The sequence below is a fragment of the Lagopus leucura genome, unplaced genomic scaffold, assembly GCF_019238085.1.
Source record: "Lagopus leucura isolate 7727_CA_CO unplaced genomic scaffold, USGS_WTPT01 145-16_obj-0_obj, whole genome shotgun sequence".
Classification (NCBI taxonomy): Eukaryota; Metazoa; Chordata; class Aves; order Galliformes; family Phasianidae; genus Lagopus; species Lagopus leucura.
This window is the reverse complement of record NW_024966568.1, coordinates 46,522-67,444: the sequence shown is the minus strand read 5'-3', so window position 1 is coordinate 67,444 and position 20,923 is coordinate 46,522. Positions and strand designations below refer to the sequence as shown.

Below are 20,923 nucleotides of genomic sequence, written 5' to 3'. Positions count from 1 at the left end.
GCAGCACGGAGCCACGCATCCCCTCTCCCAGGCTGCTCCTCACCCACTGCCAGTCCCACAGAACAAAGGGCACAAACAGAGCTTTGTGCTGCAGCCCAGGCCCCACAGTCCCCAACAGGGACATTAAGCCACACATTGATTCTTTTCTTCCCCCCCCAGCTCTCTCAGGATAGCACCCATAAGCAGGAAGCCGGCTGTGCCAGGGCTTGCATAATGCATTGACGTGCAGCACAGCCACACTGCGTGGTCAGCCCAGGGCACACAGGCTGATGACACTGGGACAGCAGCAACATTCTGGGGAAGGTCCTGGGCTGCTGGACCTACAAGCAACACAGCACTAAGAGCAAAGCCCTGCTGCAATTATCCTTGCCCAGGCCAGGGTTTGGCTTCATAGTGAGGATGATGAGCCCAAGCAGCACTTTGCAGCTGGGAACACCGAGCATCAGCCTCAGTGCAGAGCTGCACACACTGCAAGAAGAGCCCCCAGCATCTGCAGCCTGCAGCCAGAGGCCTTTCACCTTCCCTCTCCTCCACAAGAAGAATGATTTCTCAGGGAGGCATGTGATACCACAGCAAAGGCAGCAGCTGGGAGCCAAGCAGCCAGCCGTGCTTTATTGCTTTCACCAGCACTTATCCAGCCTGTCCTCACCTGCCTTTCATTGCAGGCACTGACCAGTCCCAGCAGCTCCCTAATAATGCACAGCTCCCGCCAGGACCACGGGCACCAGTTGTTTTCCCTACAGGATTCATGTGGTTGTTGCTGAGTCCATCACCTTTAGGTATGCTGATTCCCCAGCCTAAAGGCACTGGAAACACACTGATGAAAATTAAGAGCCCTTTCAGGCTCCTGAGCCTTTTTGCTGGTGCTTTTTGCACAACAGATGCTAAGGAACAAACCATAACTCTGTGCCCCTACCTGCTGTATCCCATTTGTTCATCCAGCCCTGCTTGGACAGGAAGATGAAAACCCAGGCAACTGAGATCCCAAGATCAGAAGCTCCAGGAATCCACAGCCCAGCTTCCACAGGGCAAAAAGCCAGAGCTTGCCTGGAAAGGCAGCCACAATGCTCATAGCCCATACCCAAGAGGTTGGTGTGCACTTCCCTTTGGCTTGCCTCCATATCTGCATACTGCACACAGTGCCCATCAGCTCCAGCTGCTGCTTGGAGCCACAAGTAACCACACAACAGGACAAGACCATGAAAGCAGATCTGCAGCACAGGTCAGTGCTCCTGAAAAAGCACCACTTACCTCCTGCTTTTGGAAGGGTTTGAACACATCAAGTGTAGGCACTGTGATTAGAGAGCAGAAAGAGCTGGCAGGATCCTGGGAGCCAAAAACTGTGTGCTCCAAAATGAGCTGCCAGGCAGGGGTCAGAGCAGGCCAGCAAACCCAGGGGGCCCAACCAGGAAGGGGAGAGAGAGACCAGAAGCCAAACCAAGGTGGAAAAAAACAAAAAGAGGAATCATCTTTATTTGTGAAGCATGTTAACAGATGGATCAGCTCAGTGCTACCCAGCAAGAAAGAATCCTCTGAGCATTACCTGCTCTCAGACTCCTTTGTCACGCAGTGCAACCCCCCTCCCCCAGCACCACAGCCCCAGCATCTGCTTGCTCCAGTGTAGCAACTTGAGAAACCAGCAGCCCCCCATTAAATGAGTTATTGCTACTCATGCTCAGCCAATGCCCAGCTCTAATGCTGCCTCCTGGTTGCCTGCTTGACTGTAATCACCCAGAGCATCCCTGGGGGAGCTGGCCAGGAAGCCTGGCAATTACAAGACATGCAAGCTGCTCCCATGCAGCTCCGCTCTTTGCACTGGGAAAGATCCAGAATTACCTTTCTAAGCCCATTGGGAGATCAGGTCATCTCCACAGGTTGCTACAGCAGTTTCTTCCTGACCTGCCCCCAGGACAGACCTGCAGCACACAGGGAGCTGTGACAGTTGCTGCTCCCCACACACAGAGAGGCATTTCAAAGTAATCCTACCCATCACACACACGCAGCTCTTCCCAAAGGTGAGAAAGAAAGCATCACCCCACCTACCCCCCTCCATATCACCATGAAGAAATACATCTACAACAGTGACCCAGACTATCAGAAAAAAAGAAAAAAAAAAAAGGATTTACGCTTACAGGTAGGAAAAAAAACCCTCCCACAGCTCTCTTTTATTCTTTTCTTTAAAAAAAAAAAATAATAATAAGTGTGTGTTTTAGATTCTACAACTTAATTTCCTGTCGAAAGTGAAGTAACTGAATCGCAAGGACACGCTAAGTATTTCCTGGTGCTATTTTACAAAAAAAAAATTAGAAGAAAACAACGTCCAGACAAGTTCTTCAGCTACACGTCACCTGGCACAAGAGAAAGAAAAGGCAATTAGAGAACCCAACGAGGCTGTGCTGGGGGGTGATGAAGCAGAAAGGACGACAGCTGCCTTAAGCAAAGCTGTGAGCTCAACCCATCCCATGCTGGAGCAATCAGACAGCCCTGACCCTCCCATGCTCTACAGCCCAATGCTTTCTTCCATGTCTCTCTCACTGTTCCAGCAGCTTTGGCAGTTTCATATCAGATTCCTGCTGGCCTGGGCCTGAACTTCACAGCAATGCCTCCTTCCCCTCCCCTCCAAACAGCGCATGGGCAAAAGCTCTTCTTGATGAAGGACCCCAGCTGGACAGTGCCCTGTAGCCAGCAGGATGAGCCCATGGCTGCAGGGAGTGAAGAGCTGACCCAGCAGGTCCCCAGGGTGCCCTGACCCAGCAGGTGACATCAGGTGCAGCACTCACCTCTGACTCAGTTAGCGTTTCTCTGGCGGACGTTCTTGTCCTTGTGGTTCGTGGCATTGCTTTTCCTGCAGAGAGAAAAGGCACAATGAAGAAAGCAGCACCAAAGCCCACCCCTACCCCACTCACTGGTGTGATTCGTGCCCAAAGAGTTGGGTAAGATAGAGCAAGATGAGGTTAGCTTCCAGAACAATCAGTTTTGGAGACTTTTGTGCTGTTCTAAGTAGTGTTCTGCTTATATAGAGGCCACATTAAAAAAACATGGAGGAAACATCTCCCAGGAAGCAGCCAGCTTTCACGTTCTGCTAGCTCTTATGTTCAGAGCAGATTCCCCAAATGAATGCAATCTGGCAATAAAAACTGACTCAACAGAAAAACCAAGGCACTTACAGTGGTGCAGAGCCTCCATCATCATCTTCACATCCAGGACAGCACAGGAAAAAAAGAAAGAAAGAGTGGTGTCAGGGAAGAACAAACATGAAATCACCTCTGGCTCTTCCACTCCTTTGAACCCCAGGGCTGAGCAACCCAGGTGGGTTACTGGACACACTGGATATCACAGCACTGAACCCACACGGTCATTTCACCAGGGCCTGGGAGAGCAGGGAGGGCTTATCACAACACCACACCCTTGTATGAGCTTTAAGCTGCTTCTTGCCTGAGCTCAGACATGGAGCAAGCTTAGACACGAGCTCCTGTTATGCAGGAGGCTTCAGAAACAAGGCTTTAAGCATCAATAAGCCCTCGTCCTCCCCACACACACTGTGAAATCAAAACACATACACTGCACAGCACGTTGTTGCTACGTGGAGAAACTCAGCTAAGAAGACACCGAGTCCTTTCACCAGCTCCTTGCAATCTGCCACTTCCCCTGAAGGCTCCATCATCTCTGCAGCAGAACAGCAGTGCTCTGAGCACTGGGGCTGCCTTGGTCCCAAGATCTGCACACAGCTGGTGAGAGGATGATGCAGGAGCACAGCTGGAGCCATCTCCCAGTTCTTACCAGTCAAGTTAGCATCCAGCAGCAGAGGAGGAAAGAGTGGAAAGGTAACACCAGCAAGGTTGTGCCGTATACAAGTTAGACTCTTCCCACTCTAGCCAATAGGGAATTGCCAGCCCACAACCACATGCTTGGGGAATAGCGTTTATCTGAGCTGGCCCAGCACTCCCTTCCTGCCAGCTCCTCTCAAGAGGGTCAAATCTATGAAGATTTTGGGAGAACACAGCTTTACATTGCCCTGCTGTCACATACAGAGCTGTTTCTTCGCCCACAAGCTCAGGTTCCCAAGTGCTGAAGATCTCTGGCTGATGAGCCAGAGGGTGGGAGGGTATCAGGACCTTTCAGCATCACACGTCCTGTCTTCATCTGTTAAAGGATCCCCTACGGCTCTGACTGATCAGCACTCAACAGGACCTGGACCCAATTGACGTCAGCAGAAGCCAAATCATTCTGTGAACCAGTTACAGCTCTTTTTTTTTCTTGCTAAGAGACACAGCTACACATGAGACATCTGCCATCCAACCAGGGCTGTCAGAGGGAACGGATTCACTCATAAAACTGCCTTGAGTAGAATTTCTGAAGCCCTACAATCAGAGGAGGAACATTCAGTTCCAGTCCTTCTGCTTCCCCTTCGTAGCACTCAGTGCACCTGATGTGTGCTGCTCCCCAGCAAAGGGCTGAAGCGACTGACCTAGCAAGCAGGAAGGATACCAAGCATCTGTACTTCATTGTTAATGGGATCAGATAAGGAAGGCAAAGCTGGTTAACACAATGAAGATTCCTACTGATAAGGAAAGGGAGGAACCGTGTTTTCTGAACAGATTAAAGATAACACTATGCATGGAGGAAGTCCCCAGGAGTCAGGATGTGTGAATCTGAGAGCCCAAAACAGATTCATGAACTGCAGTTAAGCTAAGCCTGGTATTAATAGAACCACTGACAACACAGCCTGCTGTTTACTAATTGGTTTTTCCAGAATGCTAATGGTCAGAGAAAGCCCCGTCCTCCAGACACCCACATGAAGAAGCAGCTGAACGAAGTGCAGAGGAATTGGTGAGACAAAGGGTCAGCGCAACCTGCACCCACTTTTCTCTCACTCCTGAGCCAAAGCACAGCTTGCTGAAGGACTGTCACTACAGTGCAATTCCTTGAGACTAAAATAACTGGGTAAAGGCTACCGTGCTTAGACAAGAAGCATTCCTGAAAGGCAGCCTCACACGGAATGCCTGTCTGACAAAGCACAGCCAGAGCTCTCCATGAGAACGACTTGCCTCCACCCCACAAGCTACTTCCCCCAGGAAGATTCGACCTCAGCCACCTCTTACCATCAAGAACCTCATCTGGCTTCCTCCTCTTCTCGTAGATGAAGATGATGGTGACGAGAACCAGAACTTCTGCCACGATTCCCAGGAAGGGCCAAAGAGCTGCCAGGCGGCTGCGGACGCGCAGATTCACCGTAGCACTTCCAGGGCCCATCACGTTGGTACCATTGCAGTGGTAGTCACCTGTATCTTGCTCAATGCTCAGTTTGAGGATGCGTAGCTCTGTCTTGTTGCCACTGGACTTGATGATGTAGCGATCAGTACCATTGACAACGGGCTAGGAGGGGGGAAAACTGAGCATCAGGGCTGGGACAAGGGGAGCTGAGGGGGGAAAGAGAGCATCAGGGCTGGGACAAGGGGAGCTGCTCGCTCACCATGCAGTGCTATCATTACAGAAATCCTCCTTGCCACAGCACTGAGCGTAAAGGATACTCTGATATTGCTAATTCTGACCCTCTGCCTTCCTATTGGTGAGCAGAAGGGGGCTGGGGAGGGGGGCAACAAACCAACAAACCACAGCACTTACGGTTTGATCACTTCTGAACCAGAGCCAGGTGCCAACAGGGGGGTAGGAGAGACTCTTGCAGGTCAGCACACCTGTGTCCCCCTCGTTCCCATGCTCAGACTTCTTGTATGCTACAACTTGGGGTTGAACTGCAGCAAGACAAAAAGACATGAGACACCTCCCTGCAAACGACCTGCACTCCTTGCAGCCCACCTAGCCAGCATCAAAGTCTGATCACTCATAAGGCTTCCTTTCAGTTTAAGAAGCTCATTGCTGGGTCCTGATGCCAAACATCTGACATTTTCAAAGAGGAAAGCACATCAAGCTGCTTCAGGAGAGGCTCAGATAGGTTGGACCAGTAGGTGCCATCCCTTCTATCACTGTTGTGGGAACACAGACACTGGTTACAGCAAAGGCTTCAGGCTGACCCTACAGCTGCTTCATAAAATGGAAAATGTCTCCTAGGGCATCTGGTAATTCACAGGTAGACACTGAAGCCATACTGGTAAAGACCAGAAGCAGTTTTTCACGAAGCTGAAAAGCTACCAAAAGGAAGATGTTCAGGAGAGCACAGCTTCCCCACTCCCCTCCTCAGCCACAGAAGCAAACTGACCACATTACCTTCTATAGACACGTTTCCTTTTGCCACTGGGTTTGTTTCATAGATGCATTCATAGACACCAGAGTGTTCTTCAACCTTCCCCTCGATCCTATCAAAGAAAAAAATCAACCAACAACCCCAAACAGGTCACCCTATGAGCCATCACCCTGCTGGTGAACAAATCAGCAGAGCAATTTCCAATGTACAGAAGCAGACCCCTGTAGGACACCTGCACAGCACCCTCCTCTGTAGGCAGTTTCTCCCATCCCAGTTTATGCAGCATCGTGCACCCACTGCAGCCCTGCTCCCTGCCCTTCCCTCCCTGCACGTTAAAAACCTTCTGCAAAACTGCTGCTGTGAGATTTAGTGGATTATGCTGACTGCAACAAACCCCTCATTCTGCAGCTCCCTAATACCCAGCGCTCCAGGGAAAGAGCCAGCAAAGTTTCAGTCCACGGCTGCAATGGGACAACGAACTGTTTGTTAGCTCTGCTGCACACCGAGCTTCCCACTTCCAAAAACCACTCAGCTAAGGAATTGAGGTCACACGAGGGAGGCTGGGTTATAAATACTTTAATCCTTGTTCAGCTCCCTGTTGCTATGGGGAGACAGGCACGTCGGCACTGCCATACAAAAGGACATGATGCCTCTACAGCTGCTGGGTCAGTGCCAGCCAGGCCTGACTGTAATCAGAAAGGAAAGCTCACTGCTCTGCCACAATAAGGCCACTATTCCCACATCTGCTCAGCCACAACCTGCAAACGCTCTCCTATCAGGCAAATCCGCTGCTTGCTCTGCAAGAGCAGAGCGATGCACATCAAAGCATCATGCAGAGAACACTAGAGAGTGCTGTTCCACGTGGCCTTAGAGCCTAAAAGACTCTTTCTTTTGCAAGGCTGCAAGCTTTAGCAAAAAGACTTTGGTCTGGGTTAGGGAAACACCAAGTGTCTCCAGCTTAAAATGCAACTGTTGTGCAGAGATTCTTCTCTGCCCTTGCTCCTGACACTTACGTGTAAGTGATGAAAGAGTCTGAATTGCCTTCTTCTGCCTTGAGTGTCTTGTCTCCCAGCATCCATTTGTGGCCCCTGATGGGGGCGTGAGGTGCACTCATGTTACAGCTGAGGACCACCTTGTCAGCAGAGCTGGTGTACTGCCCCGTGATCACCGGACCTATTTGGGAACAAATCCAGAGAAGTTACCATCTGCTATTTGTGAGGTCAAGCACCTGCCCAAGAAACTCGAATGTGAATAAGAACACGGCTCCTTGCTTCCATCACTTACCTGGGCATCAGTTTCTCACTAGGCCTGACGGATGTTTTCAACACAGGAGACTTACAGTCCAACATGAGTGCCCCCAGCAACACCGGGGTGCTGAGCTACAGCTGCTCCCAGTGGGGCAGAGCTGCTGCTGTGCACTCCAGGCTGTTGGGAACCTCCTGCTCTATGGGTGCAGCTCCCAGAGAGCTGAGAGCTCCACGAAGGGTTGGAAAAAGCCCTGCTGGGAACAGCAGCACAGCTTTCTGCTTTCAGAGGCTGCCTGCTGAGTGCCAGCACCTCCCACAGCCTGAGCAGATCTATATGCCTGCAGGCAGTGTAACCTATGGCAGCCAAAGCCCTCTTTGGGAGGGGGTAATAAAGAAGCCCTTATGCAAGCTGTGCGTGCATCGGCTGATGCAACCCAAAAAAGTTGCAGTGAGATTTTCCTCAAGGGAAAAAACAACGCACAGAACCACGACTCCAGAAGTTCCTGGAGCCCCATGTGCCAAGAAGCAGTAAATTATGCAGTACAAGATGACTCAGACCTTGCTCCTCAAAGGAGGCACTCCAACAGCTGCCATTAGCAGAACCATTACACGGCCCCTATGGCACTATGTTTCCTACCCTTGCACCCAGCCTTATCTCCAAGAAAGATGGATTTCTGCACAGGGCTAACAGGCATTTTGGCTTTCTGTCTCCTCACTTTCCCCTAGAAGAAGGTTCTGCTGGAGTTTTCCATCACTTATGCTGGAGAGAACACGATTTTGCTTTGTGATAAAACCACAGCAGGACGTCAGATCCTCCCTTAGGTTTCTGTTAGTCAGAAATCAGCAGCCTGTTGGCTCTGGAAGCAGAGGGAACCGCTCACATCCAGAGCACAAGCAGCTTCCCCACACTCAGCGTCGCACACAGACACGGCCATTTCAAAAACGGTTGCACCACCAGCAACTAAAAGCAGATTTTTTGATCCCCACAGCTTGAATCACTAAGCAGGAAAGCGAGCTTAAAGCAAGGCTGTTGAGAGGAGCAGAGGCTGCACGAGGTGCAGGGAAGGGCTGGTTTGTCAGTGGTGGTTAGGGCAGAATCTACCAACGAAACTAAGGCTCTGCAAGCCAGCACTGGGGCACAGAGGCACTCGGGGATAAGCAGAACAGTCCAGGTCTTTGGATCCACAAAAAGACACAGGATGGTGTTTTGGATGGGAAGTCACAACCCTTTTTGAGCAGGGCCAGTTGAGGTCAAGCCAGAGGTGGTGGAGGAGATGACAGAAAGGGGGGAGGGAGGGATCTGGGGGATGAAGGGGGGAAGTCTCTCGGTTCTACAGCCGGGGTGAGAAGGTGAGGGGGACTTTCGGGAGCCACGGGTGCAAGGGTGAACATGGCAGGAGACTCAAGACACCGGTGTCCGAGCAAGTGTCAAGGCCTCAGGACGGCCACTCACGTTCGATGACCAGAACGTTGGCCTGTGAACGGATCCACTTGACTTTAGGGCTCTTCGACAAGTGATTGCGATCAGGGTCGTTGCTTGCCCTGCACTCATAAGTGCCCGAGTCGTCGCTGGTGAGGTTTGCGATGTAGATGGTGCTGGTGGAATGCAGGTTGTAGGTGGCGTTGATTTTGACCCGGTCCTGCCACGCGCCATCCCAAAGCTGAGCAGAGGTCTCATTAGGCTCGTTACCCTCAAACCACCACTGGATTTCAGGGATGGGATTGCCAACGGCCTCGCAGTGCAACTCGACGCTGTCCTGAGTCAGTCTCCTTTGAGACAGTGGTGACTTTATAAAACCAGCTACGAGTTGAAGAGGTATTAGTGCAAAGTGTTAGTGCAAAGCAAGAATCCACCTGCCACAAGCAAAAACTCAGCCGTTGAGATGAGGCTGCAAATAATCCTCGGGTCACTGCCTGCCTTCTCTCCCTCCCCTTAACCTATGGCTCTCAGTTTGAGCTGTTCCACCACCAGCCAGATTTCCTATTGCAAAGCCACAGCTTGCAGGAGAGCGTGCAGTGCTCCCAGCTATGCAAACAGGAATGCTTCCTGCAAGGGAATTGTCTGCATCTCATTGCAGTGAGGTGTCCTCCGGGCTTGGGAGAGCAATAAGGCCACGCACACTGCAAGCACAGAGCCAGCCCTGCCTCCCAGCAGCATGAAAAGCACTTCCCTGCACACACCTCTATGGCTACGCTGAGCATCTGAGCATGGCTCCTTGCTGTAACAACACCAGCGGGGGTATCTGAAGTATTTCTCCCACCTTACAAGTCCTGCTCCAACCTCCCCAAGCTGAGAATATTACGAGCCGTGCTGATTTCACACTGTGCAGAGGCATTTCTCACCCTTCATATCCACTGGCAGACAGCAAGATGAGACTTTTCACCCCAGGCAAGCCAACTTTGCAGAGGTAAATCAGTAATAAACAGGTTAAAACCAATCACCTAGAAATATACAGCGTGTTTATTGACTCCAGGGGTCCACATCTGAGAGCAGACAGTCCAAAGGTTGCAGCTAAAGCAATGCAGGGCTCTGACAGCTCAGCTGCCAAACACCTCCAGCGGCTATCAGCCACATCCAGCAGCCCCAGACTGCCCAAATCATCACAGCACGGGGGAGGGAAAAGAGGCCCTGGAGGGTGGGGAGGGCAGGAAGGGTGGCTCAGCCAGCATCACTCCAGGAAAAGGCATTGTGGAGTCAGTGCTACTTACGTGACAGCCCCAGCGAGGTTCCAGAGGAACTGGGGAGGTTTGCAACACGTATTTCCTGCAGCTGACTGCAGGCTGCTCTTCCCAGAACTGCCAGCAGCACACGTGCAGAATAAAAGCATCCCCAGGAAATCAGTTGGCTGGTATCAAGCACTTCCATGTCACGGTCATACAGACGGCTCCACGTGGGTTTTGTAACACACAGGCATGAGGGAGAGGGGTTTGAGGCTATTTTTTTTGTTGTTTTTACATGCCTTAGGACATTTCAATGTGCCACCTCATGGCTGGTTTGGGGAGCACAGAAAGCAAGTTGGCATTATGAAACCAAGTTTCCTCAAGACAAACACAAAGGAGCCTGCAAGGTACATTTCTCAAAGGGAGATTTAGCTTTCTACACTGAAACTTCAGAGGTTTGCAGGGAGAGACGAGCCTGGAGAAACAAGGAGAGCTCTGACCTCATAGGATACAAGGCAGCTTTAGCAGACAGTTGATATTTAAAACCAAGGCACCTTAAAGCAGAGGTCAGAGCAGCCTGGGAGGCTGCTGCTATTTTGTGTCAACAACAGCACTGCAGTTCACTCCTAAAAATGCACCTTTCAGAAACACCTTTGCAAGCAGCTTTAGTTTCCAAGCCACGAAAAGATTACAGAAACACAACAGGGACACCAGAACGATGATCCTGAATTGCTTTGTTTTTAAGCAAGAGATGTAGGAGGTGTCTGGAGCTGCAGGGTTGGTTTTGTGCATCACACTGCCGGGCTTAAATGCTCCCAACCACCTCATTGCAAAGAGCCACGACATCAACACCAGCACATGTAGCAGCCTGTCCCTGTTAACTACAGCCTGACTCTAAATAGGGGCTAATAAGCAGCAGTGGGTTTGCATTTTGTTTCATTTTGGGGCGTGTATGTGTGTTTTACAGTTACAAGGTGATTATAGCAGGCTGATAAAACAAGCTGCTGCAAGGTTACGTGCTATGAGTTAAAGGGCACTCAGAGCAGTTCAGAGAGGCTGCAGAGCAGATCCTGCTCCAAAAAGTGCTGAACGTGGAGGAGAGGTGAACCCTCCCCCCTCCATAACCTCTCCAGTTGGTTGATGTGAAAAGTAATCTCCGCTGAACTCGGTCAGGAAAGGTGCTTCATTAAGCACATCCTTTACAATGCAGATCTAACAGCAGCTGCCTGCAGGGCAGGCCCTCCCACCCAGGTTTGCAGGGCTGGAAACAGCTTCTCCACACTCGCTCTGCATCACGCACTAAATTCTTTGTCAAAAGCAAAGGAGGAAAACAAGGTGCCCCATTCTAAAGGCTTATATCCCAAACAGACCCCCCCCCAACACCCAGAAATCAGCACATCCATACTCAACAGAGTTAAACAGCCACAAAGGGACCCCAAATTTCTATCCACACGTATTCCCTAAAGGCAGCACCTCGACGCGTTGGACCCAACTTCATCATCTGAAGGGGCTGCTCAGAGAAGAAGGGAAAAACCACAAGGCCAGGGCAGAAAGTTTCCTCTTAAGCCCTGCCTGAGGGCACACAAAGACAGGAGGCATTCAGTGCCAGGTCCCATCCATCCAGCTGTGTACAGAGGGGATTGCTGGCTGCAGCCCCGGGCTCTGGGAATAAAGCATCCCTCCATTCTATCTCCTGCTCCCCCAGGGGTTACAGCTATTGCAGGGGAATTTAAACTTCTCTGCAGTAGGGAAATGCCTGGGCTGACGTTTCTGCCCTCAGGCTCCAGCGTTTGGATCCCAATTGGAACCTTGCAGTAACTTTGTAGCCTAAACGCGGCATCAACGTTTCAGCATCGCCACAAGCAACAGTCAGCCCCAAGCTCCGATCTGCATCAGGGGCTGAGTCAGAAACCTCCGGGGAAAAACCTCAAAACTCCGAGGCCCCAGAACGAACCCCGGCCACGTTTTTATGCCATGAGATAAAAAGAAGTGAGAAATGGCAGCGCTAGCACAGCTGAGAACGGGCGGATACGGAGCGATCCGACGGCACCGGGCACGGCACCGACCCTCCTGCGACGGAGGATTATAGCAACTTAAGCTCCATGTGAACATCCTTAAGGGTTTAACGCCCTCAGAGCCGCTATTCCTCCATAAACCCAAGCAGAAGGAGGAGCGGCTGTTATCCCGTTGTTTATTGCGGGCAATTCGCAGTTCGGATCAGCACCGCTCCATTCCCCGCCGCTCTCGGAGGCTCCGCGCGATAGGAACGGAGGCGGAGCGGCGGTACCAGACCTGGGGCAGCTCCCCCCACCCCCGGCATGGCCCGGGCAGCCCCGCCCCGCAGCGAACGTGCCTCGCCGCAGGGAGACCGAGCCTCCCGCCCGGCCCCAACCCCTCGAGGAGCCCACCGACCCCCCCCATACAACCCACCCCCACGGCTGCCTCGCACCGAGCCGCTCTTAGGAGCAGTTCTCCCATCCCGGAGCTGATGACCTCCGGACCGGTATCGAAGTCTCCCAGCGCTCGCCCCCTATAAAGCTCACATCCAATCCCACCCCGCTTCCCCGCCGCGCTTCCAGCCCTCCCACCCCATCTCCCGGTACCGCACCTGTAGCATCGCCGCCGGTCGCCAGCAAGTCGAGCACGAGCAGCGCCAGAACCGCGCACCGCACGTCCGCGCCCGCCGCCATCTCCGCCCGCACTCCGCGCCGCCCCGCACCGCCTACTATAAGCGCCGCGCCGGGTCACGAGGGAGAGAAGGACAGAGCGGCGGAACCACGTTCCCATCGGCGCTCCTCTCTACCAATAGCGCCGCCGCTCAGGAGCTTTGTCCCACCCCCTCAGCTAGATCTGACCAATCAGAGAGAAGGGCTCAGAGAGCGCCCTTCTGCCTCGCGTTCCCTGCGGGGAGAGCCGGTTCGGGCCGGTCCAGCCGAGGCTCCGCCCACCGTGCGGCGAGCAGCCAATGGGAAGGCCCGAGGGGGAAGTGGGGGAGGCAATACGCGGCCCCGCGGAGGCGCGCTCCCGTGCCGCCATCCGCGGGCGGTGGGGAAGGGCAGAAGCGAGGGGGAGGAAAACAGCACGGAAGGCGGTCGGACGGAGTTTGTCCGGGGCGAACGGCCGAGTAACGCCGGCTGCCCTTTGCTCTGTGCTGTTTGCAGAGCGCGGCTTGCCCGTGGGCAAACTCCAGCTGACCCCAACCTGTACCGAACACAGCGGGGATGGGAACGGGGTGCCCATAGGGCCGGGCTGGAGGGCTCCATTCCAACCGCCCATCTGACCTCGGGGCGGAGCAGCATTGGGGATGGATGAAGGAGCCCCGAATCCACCCTACAGAACTGTTATTTGTCCTTGAACCTCTATTAATACTTAATATTTGTGGTCTGGGGGTCTCCACCACGCAGGGGGACCTGCAGGGTCCCACGGGTTGTGCCTCTGCTCAGGGAATGGCGGATGCAGGTGGTGACCACCATCACCAGACCACCATAGGGTCCCCAATTAGAACCGGGTGTCCCCACGGCCAAAGTGGAGGCACTGGGGTGAACCGGGGCCACGGCTGAACTCATGGGAAGGGAACCAGGCAGCAATTCCCCAGCCCAGGAGGTGAAACTGAGACAAAGGAGGCCTGAGAACAACAGCAGGGTCCCTGCCAAGGCAAACTGGCTGCCCAGCATGCCGGGACCTGGCTGGTGGCAATGGGCCCCCAGCACACAGCTCTCAGCTCAGACAGCATCTTCTGTTTGCTCTGAGTTATGCTGGGGCTCGGAGTCCCCATTTCCAGCCCAGCTGAAGCTCCCTGATAAGCACCCAGGCACTGGAGCAGGAGATAACACAGCACAGGCAGGTGCTTCAGCTCTGATCAGCAGAGCAGGGGGCCCTCCACAGGGCAGCAGCTCTGTCCCTGAACCCCCCTCCCCCTCCCTGGGCAGTGACTCTCAGCTGAACCAACCCTGGAGCTCACACCTAACAGAGGACAGAGGTTGCAGGAGGGGAGGGGGGCAGGAAATAAGCAATGTATGCACTGACGCCATTCCCTGCAGTGCTCCCCATGGGGAGATGCCTGTTCTTGTAAACTCTTTAATCTTCCTGGAGTTCCTCTTCCCTCCAAAGCTCTGCTTCCACCCACCACCGTGTCCTGCCTGGCTGCCCCTTCCCATTTGTTTGCTTTCCTCTCCTGCACTGTGGATTTCCTCAGACACAGCTCCAAGCGGCTGCCTCTATGTAGGATACACACCTGCAACTCACAGAGCAACCCCTAGGGTGAGGAAGGGGTTTGGTCGATCTGGAAAGTGCAGCTCAGGCTGGTGCTGCCCTGTGCCAGCCCCACTAAAGTGATAATAATCCTATCCACCTTTTAAACCTGATTTCCTAAGGCAGCAATGCACGTGCATTGACCATGTGCAGGCACAAATCCTTATCCGGTTTGCACAGTATCAGACAAGGGGGAAGTTTTGCTCACTACTGATTTAAGGCAGGGGGGCACGGAGGCCCCAGCCCCAAGAAATGAGCAGCAATGCCTTTCCTCTACACCCTCAGCCCAGCCCAACCCAGGCAGGCACCGGTCAGAGCAGGGCAGAAGCCAACACAGCCCCAGCAAGGCATGCAGCCCAGCTATTCCTGGCCTGCAGGCTTGGGGTGCTGCCCAGCTGCACCCACATCAGAGAAGCCAGCAAAAGACCAGGCAGCAAAAGGGCAAAGCTCCAAGTTTAGGCAGATGGGTGCTGCCTGGGCAGGTCTGGGGCACATAGAGTTGCCTGAGCCTAGCAAACTCTCAGTTAAAGCCTACCTGCTCTGCAGAGGAAAGGAGGGATGAGGGTTACTGCAGGAACCCCCCCAGCCCCACATGCAGCCTTTGACACAGCCCTGAACTCACCCAAAGTTGGCCTCAGGCACCCACACAGCTGTTCCCTTAAAGTACTTTATTAAATAGTTTCCAAAAAAGAGGAAAAAAACAAAACAAAACAAACAGAAGCAGAAAGACTCCAAACTATGGCATCCCCTTAACTAGTTAAAAGCTACAAACAGCCCAGGCCTGTGCCTTAGCAGTGTGGGAAGGGCAGAAGGGTCCCACAAGGGATAATCCTGAGCCAGGCAGGACAGCCTTGCCCCAGGGAAGGGGCAGCTGTACCCACCCTGCAGCCCTTCCCATTCGGAGAGCTTAATGGCTGTAGAAAGCCACACCAAATCTTACATGCTTCCTACCCAAGCAACCACTCACCAGCTTCACAGCCTCCACAAAAAAGAGCTGATCATGTCCAAACAAGGGGCAGTCAACTCCAGCTTCCCCATAACTCCTCAACCAACCCAGCCAGAGGCAAAAGCTCCCTGGTTTCTGTGCATTTGCAAATGCTCCCAACACGACTTTCCCATTCCCACCCACCCCCACTCAGTGAGTTTATAAAATAGGGTTTGTTTCTGTTTTTCACATTGTTTTTTTCCCTACAAAGACAGCGGTGGGGTTTCCTTTACAACAGCAGAACAGTCTCCCTGTGAGGTAGAGTTAATTTCAGGGCTGACAGATCCTAAATTCAAACCAGTTCGTCCTAGTTGAGGTAAAATTCAGTAGTTTGCAGCACTTTTTGCAGTGCCAGAGGGCCATCAAGATTCCTCATTGCCAGAATCATCTTCATCACCATAGCAGCTGTCTGCTTCCTCTTCCATCTCATCATCCTCATAATAATCATCATAAAAGAGGTCTGAGCCCTCATCTGGGGCCGGAGTCTTGGTCTTCACACAGTACTCTGCCAGTGTGGTGGGGACCTTCACGCCATCCCGCTCAGCATCCACCTTTGTTCCCAGGACTTGTTTTCTAGAGGGGAAGAAGCAGGTGGGGGTGAGGATGGGGGCTTTGCACAGCACAGCTTGGGTTGCAGGCACTCTTTCTCTCTTGTGCACCAGCTCACGCTCACCACACAGCACTGGAAGTGTCCCACGCTCTGAGGGCCCCTCTTGCCATGCCAAGGCTGGCCAGTCCCAAACCACAGACCTGGCAGCAATGCAGTGCTGCATACCCACACCCGGAGCTGAAAAGAGCCAGGGCTCACATCAGCAACGAAGCTGAGCACTTAACACAGCCAAACTGCTCCTCGAGAGCCACACTCAGAGCCAGATTCCTTCTACCCAACCAACCTGCAGGTAAGACTGAACAGGCTGTGCCCTCAGGATCTCCCTGTCCCACGTACTACACACAACCACAGTTCAGTCAGTCCTCTCAACACGACAGGAGTGCTGCTGGGTCTCAGCCCAGCTCCCCACACACCTGATGATGTCTGTGTACTCCCGATCCTTCCCTTTGCTCTCCTTCCACTTGCGGTACATCACGGAGGCATCCACGTTGGCTGGAGAAAACGTGTTGGGTTCATTCAGCAGTGAGATCACGCTCAGAAGAATGGTCCTGGCAGCCAAAAGACAAGGGCAAATAAGAACCAAGGCAGGTCAGCAGCTGCCTGCAACCCAACGGATGCCAGCAGCCTCCCATGGGTCCCCCCTCGCTCACTCTCCCCAGCCCTGCCCATACCGCACATTCTGTGTGGGGTTCCACCTCTCGGATGGCAGCTCCCCACTCTGTGGATCATCCACTGGTGGGTGCAGGATGGAGATGCAGACATCACCGGTCTGAAAGTACACAGAAAAATAGCATCAGTAGGGGCTGCTGCCCCAAAAGCAGCTCGTCCTCTGTTCCAGCACCCTGGCTGCTCTTCCCTTTGGCTTAAGCCATGTGAGGAAGCTCCAGCCTGTGCTCCTGTTACTTTGGATGGGTATTGAAAGGGGCTGTCCCTACCACACACTGTTTGCACTCTCAGGCATTGGATTAGCACCCTGAGACTGCTGGTATGATACAGATGGGGCTGCCAAGCCACCAGCTGACACTGAAAACGTGGCGCAGCTCTCCTGGTGCTCCTCGATGGCTTCAGACAGCAGCTGTACTGCTGTGGGCTCTGCCTCAACCCTTGGCTCAAGCACCACGTCCCTGCTGCATAAGCATGGAGTCCTCACGCCTGACTAACCTGGAACCAGTTCCAGGATAGGGGACAGGCTGTCCTAAAAGCCTCAGTCAGATGCATTTCCAATACCAGACACTAAATTCTAGAGGTGCAGAGTTTCCAGTGCTGTGCTCACGACAAGGGCTTGGCAGACACATCTTTGTCTGTCTGTACAAGCAGCTCTCACACTGTCCCAGGCTACCTACCTCATAGATGTTGGGGTGCCACATTTTGGTCAGGAACCTGAAGGCAGGGGGAGAATAGGGGTAGTCGATGGGAAATCGGAGACGGGCCTGCAAGGGAATGATAAAAAGGCATCATTATCAGTTCCTGAAAAGGAAAAGAAAGAAGCCACATAACTCCTACTACTACCAAGGTAAAAAAGCCTCTGTCAACGCCCCTGCACTGCAGATACAGTCTCTGTGCTGGCTGGTGGCCACTAGGAGGTGAATTACTTTTCTTGTGCCACTAGTGGGTGATTAGGGCCCAGCCACCCTTCTCAGGCCTGGCCTAACCCCAAAGGCCCACGTCTGCAGTCAGCAAGCCTCCTTTCTTTACGTCACATCAAGGAAGAGAAGCAGAGGCATGAGAGGTCAGCAAACTGCAGCAGAGTCCAGAGGCTGCTGGCACAACAATCACACTGATTCTGCTAAGAGTGGAATGCTCACGCTTGGCTACAGCAGGAAGCAAACAGTGCTGAGGGGAGGCAGCCATCAAGGTGGGCAGGCTCATCTCAAAGGCAAAACAAGGCCTGGAACGAGTTTGCAGACTGGAGGGGACAGAGAAGCTGCCAAGCACTGGTCACATGTTCCAAGCAGAAATAGCAACCAAGCTGCTTGGCAAACAAACAGGCAACTCCCCGGATGTTTTTCTCACCTAACCCCTTGAGAAACAAATTCCACCCTCTGCTAGCATTCCCCATCCTCCCTACTTTTGCAACCGGTGCCTTGACGTGCAGGTCTGTCCCACCTGGCTCACCCACGGTGGGCAACAACACGGCTTCCAGGTGATCAACAGCAGTGATGCAAGGGCTGGATGTTTGCAGGGGGGTCCAAACAAAACCAGCACTATGAACCCCAGGCTGTTCCCCTGTTCCTGACAGAAGGGCACAGCTACAACTGAGCAATGAGGAAGAAGAGTGTTTACCCTTCAGAGCTTAACAGGGAAGAGGCATCGGGTGTTTGGCGCTCTGAGTAACACACTGAACCTCTAAGAATAGCTCGTCAACACTGAAAAAAGAGACCAAGTCTAAACCAGCCATACTGCATAGATAAGGCACTAAAAATAAGTGTGGATGAAGATCACACAGCGACCCACGTCCATTGCCAGCAGAGACAACAGAACACTAAACAGGCTCTCTTGCAGGCAGTGGCCTGGATGAATGAATTGATCAAAGCAGGCCAAGAGAACAGACTCGCTGCTGGCCTTTGAGCAAATCTACACTGTGCAGAGGAGCACGGTGGCATCTTCATCCTCCCTGGAATGGGCTAACAGCCACATTTTGGGCATTTCCAGGCTCTGAAAGCAAACTTCCTGCATGAGGTTTAGTCACTGTTACAAGAAAAGTCAACAATCGGAAACAACGACAACAAAATCAACACAAAATTCAGCAAAAATTCAGTGGTAATTGGGGATCATTGCTCTCACCTTCTTGAGAAAAAGAACCCAGTGCAGGCCCTGCTCAGAGCAGTCATTGCACTGTCTTTGTCTTTACACTTTGGCTGTTGCTGGAATTACAGCCTTATTAATACACAGCATTACCAAACTCCACTGCCAGCTAACAGCCACTAAAGGATCAGCACAGAGGGACATCTGGTCGCATCCCAGCTATCCAGCCCCACATCTGGCCCTGTGTCCATCTGCTGCCACTCTCCATGGCACTTCACAGAGGAGCTTGGGTCCTCTGCCACAAGCCGACCTCAGTGCAGGTCATAGGAGCCTCGTTTAGCCCATTTCCTCCAGCCTTTCATCTGCCTGCTCTGCTCTATGCAACACAGAAGGGTGGAAAGAAGCAGCCAGAATGGAAGCTGGGGTAAACAACATTTTGTGTGCTCACAGAGCTCCACGTGGCCCACGGCAGCACAAACAACACCAGGGCCTGCGCTGCACCGGGGCCAAACAGCTGAACTTGGCAGAATAATCCCCGTTGTTGTCCGAGGACAAGAACAAAACCATCCACAAGCAAAGCACTCCCCGGGGGGCTCTGGATGAAGCTGTGCTTTGCTATGTGTGAACGTGCAGATGCTGTCGCTGCCCTCTCTCTCACATAGGTCTCCTCTATCACCACTTAACAGAACCGAGCCTAGGATCACTCCAGCACAAAACGGGAGCACGAGCTGCTGAAATGTGAGAGTTCAGAGCCTCAGGTAAAGGCTACAGGGAAATGTGTCAGTGAAGAGAGGATATCTCACTCTGGAGCATCAGACTCGATGACCCTCATGCTGACTCACCTGGGCACACCCCCACCCCGCCAGCAGAGCAAGAGACAAATCAGCCTGAGCAGAGGAGACAGGAAGAAAACAGCTACACGGATTGCACAACAACCGGGAAGAACATGTACACACATTCCTTTTACAGGAACTGCACGCAGTCATGCCAGGCACTCAAAACCCCAAAAGAAACACATTTGCCCTACACCAAAGCTGCCTGAGCCACGCACCCCACACACCATGGAGTCCTTTGTCCCTTCCCTCCAGGCTCATTGGTGATGCCTGGGATCCCCTGGTAGAGGGAACACACAATCCCAAGTTCTCCCACACCCACAGGCAGAGGTCAAGGTGGGAAGAGGGGAGCAGCCTCTAGGAGTGCCAAAAGCCCCTTTCCAGAATTCCCAGGCAGTTTGGCAGCAAACACCAGCACTTTCACTCCCTTCTCCCCTGCTGGCAGCTCCTCCTGCCAGGCCCCCAAAGCAGCCTAACACCATAAGCCACAGTGTCCAAAGGCCCCAGCGACAAGCTTGGCAACTTCCCTTGTTCTCAGCACCCTTCACGCTTCCTGGCACCTGCCCTGAGCCACCCAAAACTGCTCGCTCAAACCACAACCCACACATGAGCCCTCCCTCTCCCCTCAGGTCTCTCCACTCGACTCTCCCATACCTGCACCCCTCCAACAGAACACACTTCCTTTACCCTCTCCTAACCCCCACCTCCTCGGCTCAAAGCCAGACACCGAGCATTCCGTGCCACCACAGCTTCTTCCCCACAGGATGACGGTTCACCCGACGCTGCCGGCTGCCCTGTGCCTCCCAGCCGCTCACCTTGAAATACCCGCCCTCGTAGTAGGTGTTGGGGGGGCCAAAGATGGCCACCTCCCAGTTGTATAGGTCCCCCTCGTCCACCAAATTGACCCGAAACCCTTCCACGGGCTCCTCCTGCAGCCCTTTGAGCTCCAGTAGCAGCGCCTTCTGTGAGCTGGGCACGACAGACCGCGCCATCCCGACGAGACGGGTAGGCCGCAATTGAAGCCGGGGGTTTGCGTAGACTCAACAGCGGCCGCAGGAAAGCGCGAGGGGGGCGAAGGAAGGGAGGACACAGCGGCAGCTCCGCGCGCCGGTCCGAGCGCAGCCGCGCAATGCATCGCGGGAGCTGTAGTTCGTCCAGCGGAGGCGTGGCCTAACCAGGCTCCACCCCCTTGCAATGTCAACCTATCAAAACGCTCTGTCGGGAGAAGGGGCGGGGCACAGAGGGCTCCGCCTCCATAACGCTGTCCGCCTATGGGAGCGCGGGGCTGGGGGCCATTTCCCGGCAGCCTCCGCGCTGAGGTGCCACGTGAGGGCAGTGCTAGGTTAACGCGCCATGTGCGCCTTGAACAAACCCTGAGTTCTGGATGCT

General features: G+C 53.4%; 2 protein-coding genes across 3 annotated transcripts; both read right to left on the bottom strand.

Annotated features, from left to right (window-relative positions):
* Nucleotides 1-1,443: 1,443 nt before the first annotated feature.
* BSG (basigin (Ok blood group)) lies at nt 1,444-12,838 on the bottom strand. 2 transcript variants are annotated; one of them, XM_042893253.1, is made up of 9 exons: nt 9,793-9,814; nt 8,903-9,250; nt 7,216-7,375; nt 6,226-6,314; nt 5,626-5,753; nt 5,103-5,376; nt 3,168-3,192; nt 2,781-2,845; nt 1,444-2,348 (listed from the first exon to the last, which is right to left on the bottom strand). In XM_042893253.1, the coding sequence occupies exons 1-8, from the start codon at nt 9,797-9,799 to the stop codon at nt 2,788-2,790; spliced, it is 1,089 nt and encodes a 362-aa protein (XP_042749187.1). In that variant the 5' UTR covers nt 9,800-9,814; the 3' UTR covers nt 1,444-2,348; nt 2,781-2,787. The 2 variants fall into 2 exon arrangements, with proteins under 2 accessions (XP_042749187.1, XP_042749188.1); XM_042893254.1 differs by lacking the exons at nt 8,903-9,250; nt 9,793-9,814 and adding an exon at nt 12,719-12,838.
* A 2,176-nt stretch (nt 12,839-15,014) lies between these two features.
* Nucleotides 15,015-20,672, bottom strand: CDC34 (cell division cycle 34, ubiqiutin conjugating enzyme). The gene is made up of 5 exons (XM_042893269.1): nt 20,350-20,672; nt 17,300-17,386; nt 16,628-16,725; nt 16,370-16,504; nt 15,015-15,919 (listed from the first exon to the last, which is right to left on the bottom strand). The coding sequence occupies exons 1-5, from the start codon at nt 20,524-20,526 to the stop codon at nt 15,709-15,711; spliced, it is 708 nt and encodes a 235-aa protein (XP_042749203.1). The 5' UTR covers nt 20,527-20,672; the 3' UTR covers nt 15,015-15,708.
* Between the last annotated feature and the right edge of the window lie 251 nt (nt 20,673-20,923).